At 69.8% G+C, this 6391-nt stretch overlaps 1 protein-coding gene across 1 annotated transcript in view; it reads right to left on the bottom strand.

Moving 5' to 3' along the window:
- The window catches only part of GLIS1 (GLIS family zinc finger 1), a 209392-nt gene that overhangs the window by 23483 nt on the left and 179518 nt on the right, over positions 1–6391 (bottom strand). Inside the window, exons 5-6 of the mRNA XM_051999643.1 lie at positions 3826–3987; positions 662–772 (exon numbers count right to left, since the gene is read on the bottom strand). Of these exons, the coding sequence (XP_051855603.1) occupies positions 662–772; positions 3826–3987 (273 nt within the window). The remainder of the gene's footprint in view (positions 1–661; positions 773–3825; positions 3988–6391) is intronic.

The following is a 6391-nucleotide window of genomic DNA, read 5'->3' as shown; positions in this document are numbered from 1 at the left end:
TATTAAAACCAGCCACAGAGAGAATTAGCAAAGAGAAGCGTTTCTGCGTCTCCTCCCAAGAGCGGCTGCCAGCCAGTTGTCATAATACGGGCTCGGGTTACCCAGAAACATTCATCATCTCCCGGGGCCGGGAGGGGCCGTGGGGGGGGAGGGGCCGCGGGGGGGAGGGGCTGGGGCCGGGAGGGGCCGCGGGGGGGAGGGGCCGCGGGGGGGAGGGGCTGGGGCCGGGAGGGGCCGCGGGGGGGAGGAGCCAGGCTCGCCCCCTGGACCCCAGGGGAAGCTCTGAAGGCTTGGGGCAGTCCGCAGGACCCCGGCCCAGCCATGTCCCCCCAGGCTCCCCCTGTGAGGGGCCTCCTGACTCGGAACCCCCCCGGGGGAGGGAGGGCCCAGGCTCCTCTGGCCGGTCGGGCCATCACCAGCCCCAGGGCGCCCAGCCAGAGGACCCGGAGAGACCCAGCGTGGAGCCCGAGGGTCTGCCCCGCACCCTGCCGAGTTTCCTCACGCTGGGCCTCAGTTTCCCCATCTGTAAGCCGGGGTGCAGCCGCCTCCGGCATCTCTCCCCAGGGATGGGGGCCTGGCATACAGCAGGCGCTCAATCCCTGCAGGCCCCCCCTCCCCCTCGGACCCAGCCGCGGAGCCCCCCCCCCCCCCAGCAGCTCACCTTCTTGCGGACCTGCTGCTCCTTGGCCGAGTGGGCCTTCACGTGCTTGCGGAGGGAGCTCGGGTCCGTGTAGCGCTTGGAGCAGCCGGGGATCTGGCAGGCGTACGGTTTCTGAAACGGGGGGGGGGGGCTGCGTTAGAGATCGGCTGGGCCGGGGACCCCCGGACGCTCCGGGCTGGGCCAGAACCTCACAAGCCAGGCTGGGCCAGAGCCCCGGACACTCCCAGGCTGGGTCAGAACCTGAAACGCTCCCAAGATGGACCAGAGCCCCGGACATTCTGGCCTGAGCCGGGACCCCGGAGATTCCAGGCTGGGCCAGACCGACGGGGGGGAGGGGCGCAGACACAAGCCATTCCCGGTCCCAGCCCCCGCCGCGGGGCTGCTCGGAGCCTCGGTCTCCCCCTCTGTGAGATGGGCCCGCCGCTCTGGCTCTGACCTCCCTGACTGAGGCCGGCGCGAGGGGCCGGGACCCCGCGGAAGGGGAGGCTCTGGGCCGGAGGCGGAGAGGAGGAGCCTCTCTGGGGGCCAACCTGGAGGGACCAGGGAGAAGGGGCTCGTGAGGACCCTGAAGGCCAAAGTCACCTTTTTCACAGATGTGGAAACTGAGACCCGGGGCGGGGGGTCCCCGAGTCAGAAAGAGGTGCCGTCGGGGGCCGGGCCCGGGGGAGTCTGGACAGCAGGAGGCCCATGGGGGCCGGAGGGGAGGAGGGGGGCGGCCCGAGGGGGGCCGGCCCTTAGGGCTGCAGACGTCAGGGACGGGCCCGCCGGACCCCTGCCCCGCTCCCAATGTACAGGAGCACGGGCTCGGCGAGGAGGCACCATCAGCCCAGCCCCCGGCCTCGCCCCCCGCCCTCCGGATCCTCCGGCCTGGTTCTGCCTCGGGTTTAGGGCAGAGCCGTAACCGGCCCGGGCGCTTTGTGTCGGGGCGGAAGCTGGAGGCTCCGAGAGGCCGAGGGCACCGCGCTGCGGGCTGGCAGAGGGGCCACGGTGGGCGCCCCCTTCCCCCTCCAGCCCGGGACGCCCAGGCAGCCTCCGCCCAGAGCTTCAGTCTCCCTCCCCAGGGCCCGACACCAGGGTCCCCAGGAAGCCCCCCTGCAGGTCTGGCCGCCGCGGACCCTCCCCCAGGACCCCACGAGAATGGCTCTCATCCCTCCCCTCCCCCTCCCCTCTTCTCGGCCCCGGCTCAGCCCCGCCCCCTCCTGTCTCCCCTTCCGCCGGCTGCCCCCAGGGATCTCCGGGACAAGGTCCCCCAGCCTGGCAGCGGGAGCCCCCGAGGCCCTGGTGGTGCCGGTGACCCCGGACCCGGGCGGAGAATGGGCCGGGGGGGGAAGGTCAACGGGAGGGAGGCCCTTGTACTGTACCTTGGTGCTGGAGACGCTCACGGCTGCGTTAGAGAGAAAGGAGAGAAGAGAGGAGTGAGAGGCGAGGAGCCGAGGAGGACAGAGACGGAGGCGGGGGTCCCCGCAATGAGGGGGGGAGTGGGAGACCCAGCAGCCTGGGAAGGACAGCAAGCTCGTGAGCCCTCGCCCTCCCAAAGCCGCCTTTCTGGCCGGGCCTCGGCCCCCCGCCACTGACCTAGAACCTCCCCCAGAGCCGCCCTTCTGGCCGGGCCTCGGCCCCCCGCCACTGACCTAGAACCTCCCCAAGGCCACTTTGCAAAGCTCCCTAAGACTCAGCCAACCTTCTCCCTCCCCTGATGAATTCTGGGGTCCCCAGGGGAGTGGGAGCGGGGACGCGGGATGCAGCTGACTGGCAGGTGTCCGGGAGGCGCCCCCTGAGCCGGGGGGATTTAAGGGCCACGCTGGAGGACAAGGACCGGACGTCCGACCCTCAGTCACCCCCCAAGCACTGAAGGAGCTGACTGCGCTGGGGAGCCCGGAGGGAGGGGGGGAGGCAGCCGTTCCTGCCCTGGAGAAGCTCCTGCTCTACCAGTCAGCAAGGACTTCTTGAGGGCCTACTGTGTGCCAGGAGCCGCCTGAGCCCGCAACCGCAGAGACAAAGGGGAGGGAAGCTCCCGGCCCCCGGGGGGAACAGCAGGTACGGAAGCGAGGGGGCGCGAGGTCGCTCCTTCTCGGGGGACGGCTGCCGCCCAGCCCGACCGGGGTCACCCTCGGAGCCCGTCTCCGAGCCGGCCGCAGGGTGGGCCCCTAAGTGGGAGCCCGCGTACTCCCCTCCCAGGAGGGGGTCATTGGTGGGGCCGGGCTGCTGCCCGACAAGGGGCCGAGACCCCCAAGTCTGGGGGGAGGAAGCGGGGGCATCGTATTCTCCACTGGAGTCCCTCCCGCGGCCCTGCCCCCGCCCACACTTCCCAGGCGCGGAGCTCGTTTGTCCGCCGGCTGATCAGCAAGTCCCTCCCCCAGATCCCCCAGAAGTGCCGCCCCTGGCGCTGCCCCCTTCCAACAACCGGGCGCCCCGGCCATGACCCACTGTGACCAGCGAGGGCCCAGAGAAAAGGGGCCGGGCAGGCCGGGCGCCTGCTCGGGAAAGGGGCGTCCCAGCGGCGGCTCCGGGCCGGGGGTGACTGACCTCCCAAGGGGGGATGTCCCACCCGGGGGAGGCGGGCTCAGCCCCCCCAGGGCCTGCCCGGAAGCAGAGGGAAGCCGGCGGCCCTGCAGGGGCCAAGCCTGGCTCAGAACCTGCCGGCCCCCCCCCCCCACCGCCCGTCACCCCCAGGAGACACGAAGGGCCGAGCCCCGGGGCTCCCCTGCGACGCACCGGCCTCCCCGGGGGGAAATTCAGGGAAGCGAGACGAAGAGGGGGCCCCCAATCCCGGAGCCCGAGGTTCCCTGGGTCTCCTGGACCTGCTCCCTCCCCGCTCTCCCGGCTGAGAGAGACTCGGGGGAAAGGAGGGGGATGGGATGGCGACTTCTTGGCTCTAGGGGAGGAACAGGCCGCGGCCGCCCGCGAGAGGGACCGAGAAAGGGGCCGAGGGGCGACACTTCTCTGTGCAGGTACGAGGAGGGAGGGGGACGTGGGGACCCAGTAAGGAAGGGCAATGGTTCACGTAGACCCGGCGAATTTTGGGGTGGATCTGCTGAAAAGGCCTTAGAAAGGAAGGGGGAAGGCCTCCCTTTGGGAGCCCCTCCCGCCAGCCCCCCACCCTGCCCTCCTGCCGCTTCCCGCCTTCTCCCCTCCCCCGTCTCCTTCCTAAGGGGGGGCGGTACCGTGTCCAGGTGAGTGCGCTGGTGCTTGGCCCGGTCGCTGGAGTTGCTGAAGGCCTTCTGGCAGCCGGGATGCTGACACAGGTAGGGCTTCTCCCCCGTGTGGCTCCGCAGGTGGATCTTCAGGTTCTCCAGGCGAGAGAAGGCCTTGTTGCACCCTTCAAACTGGACCCAAGAAGAGAAAGAAATCAAGATGGAGAGGAGAGGAGGGGGGAGAAAGGGGGGGAGAGGAGGAGGGGGGAGAGAGGAGGATGGGGAGGAGAAGAGGAGGAGGGGGGAGAGGAGAGGAGGGGGGAGAGAGGAGGAGGGGGGAGAGAGGAGGAGGGGGGAGGGAGGAGGAGGGGGGAGAGAGGAGGAGGGAGGAGGAGGAGAGGAGGAGGATGGGGGGAGGAGAGAGGAGGAGGGGAGGAGGAGGAGGGGGGAGAGGAGGATGGAGAGGAGAAGAGGATGGGGAGAGAGGAGGATGGGGAGGAGAAGAGGAGGAGGGGGGAGAGAGAGGAGGAGGGGGGAGAGGAGGAGGATGGGGAGAGAGGAGGAGGGGGGAGGAGAGGAGGACGCGGGAGGAGGGGAGGACGCAGGAGGAGGGGAGGACGCGGGGAAGAGAGGAGGACCCGGGGAGGACGAACCAGAGAGGACTGAGAGGCCCATCCCAACCCAAGGACAAGTGCCTCCCCTCCCCCTCCCCTTCCTCCCCCTGGAAACATCGGCTGGGATCCTCAGATTCTCCCTCCTTGACAGGAGTTTCCAAGCCTCAGAAGGTGGGAAGGGGGAGGAGTGGGAGGAGGGACAGGGCTGGGGGGCTGGGATGGGGCACACTCCCAGACTGCATGGGCTGGGGGTCACCCCAGGGGTCACGGAGTCAAGCTCCTCTCTCAGAAAAGGCGGAGGGCGCCGGGGAGCCGCGGGTCCCAACTCGGGCAACAGAAGGGGGGAGGGGCAGCTGGCTCTCCTCACCTGGGGCTACGCCCCTCCCACTGTACTTCCCGCCTCTGGGAGCGGCCGAAATCCCGCCTCCAACACCGGCGGGCCGCGCACTCCGCGCCCCGAGCTTGCCCACCAAAGAGGAGCCTGGGAGTGAGGTGGGAGACCCGCAGCTGCCCAGTTCTCCGGCCTCGGAGCCGGGGGCGGCAGGAGCTGCGCGGGGCTCTCGGAGCTCGGATCAGGCCGCTCCCCGACCACGGAACGGGAGTCAGCGCCGGACAGAGGCGGGGCCCGCGGGCCGGGCTGGGGCGGGCTCTGCGCCCTGTGGGAGCCGGGCCTTTTATCCCGGGACCTCGGCAGGTCTCTGGAGAGGGAAGCCCAGCAGGTGCTGGCGGGGGCGTCCTCTCTCTCCTGTCTCGTCTCTGTCCCTGTTTTTCTCCTCTCCTTTGTCCGTTTTTTCTTCTTCTCATCTTCCTTTACCTTCTTCTTTTCTCTATCTCTGTCTCTCTTTCTCTGTCCCTCTTTTTTCTTTCTCTTCTTTGTCTTCTCATCCTCCACCTTCTCCTTCTTTCTCCTCCTCCTCCTTCTTCACGTTCTTGTTCTCCTCCTCCTCCTCTTCTTCCTCCATTTCCTCCTCTTTCTCTTTCCTTCCTTCTCCTCCTCCTCTCTCTCTCTCTCTGTCTCTCCTTTTGTTTCTCTTATTCCAGTTCCGCAGGTTCAGCGCTTTGAGCTCATCCCTTCTGGCCACTTTATGGCCCATCTCCCTGACCCCGCGCGGCTGCATCTTACCCATTCTAGCTCCCTTCTCTGTCCTGTTCCCTTCACGGAACAGCCACAGCCCTAGCTCGGGCCCCCCGGCCTCGCTCCCGGCCCCGCTCCCGGCCTCGCTCCCGGCCCCGCTCCCGGCTTCCCTCCCGGCCCCGCTCCCGGCCTCGCTCCCGGCTCCCTCCCGGCCTCCCTCCCGGCCTCGCTCCCGGCCCCGCTCCCGGCCTCCCTCCCGGCCCCGCTCCCGGCTCCCTCCCGGCCTCGCTCCCGGCCCCGCTCCCGGCCCCGCTCCCGGCCCCGCTCCCGGCCTCCCTCCCGGCCCCCCTCCCGGCCTCGCTCCCGGCTCCCTCCCGGCCTCCCTCCCGGCCTCGCTCCCGGCCCCGCTCCCGGCTCCCTCCCGGCCCCGCTCCCGGCCTCGCTCCCGGCCTCCCGCCGGGGCCTCTGCAGTTTCTGCTGCCTCCTCTCTCCCCTCCTGCCCGAGGGAGATGGCTCTGAGCCCATCACCCTCACCCCCCCATGCCCAGTGAGATCCTGGGGGTGGCACCGAAGCCCTTTCCAAGCAGACCCTGAACCACCCTTCTGGGGGGATGACACGCTGCTCCCTCCTAGGATAATCGCACGATCCTCTGGGCCCCCAGCCTGCCCTGACCGTGAGCGGGGTTGTGACTCCGCTCTGCTGCCCTCGTCCCTCCCGAGCTCCCCGCACTCGCAGCCCGTCTCTCCGCACCCAGGCCCGGACAGCTCCCAGTGAAGGGGTCCCAGGCCTGCTCAGGATTAACCGGACGCACCCCGGGCTCGCGCCCTGGCCCTGGGAGGCCGAGCACTCAGAACGGCTCCCCTGCTCTAATCCTTGCTCTGGGACAGGGGATGACACGGGGAGCGG

The sequence above is a fragment of the Antechinus flavipes genome, chromosome 4 (assembly GCF_016432865.1).
Source record: "Antechinus flavipes isolate AdamAnt ecotype Samford, QLD, Australia chromosome 4, AdamAnt_v2, whole genome shotgun sequence".
Taxonomy (NCBI): domain Eukaryota; kingdom Metazoa; phylum Chordata; class Mammalia; order Dasyuromorphia; family Dasyuridae; genus Antechinus; species Antechinus flavipes.
Note: the sequence above shows the minus strand (reverse complement) of the source record. Positions and strands in the feature narration are given on the sequence as shown.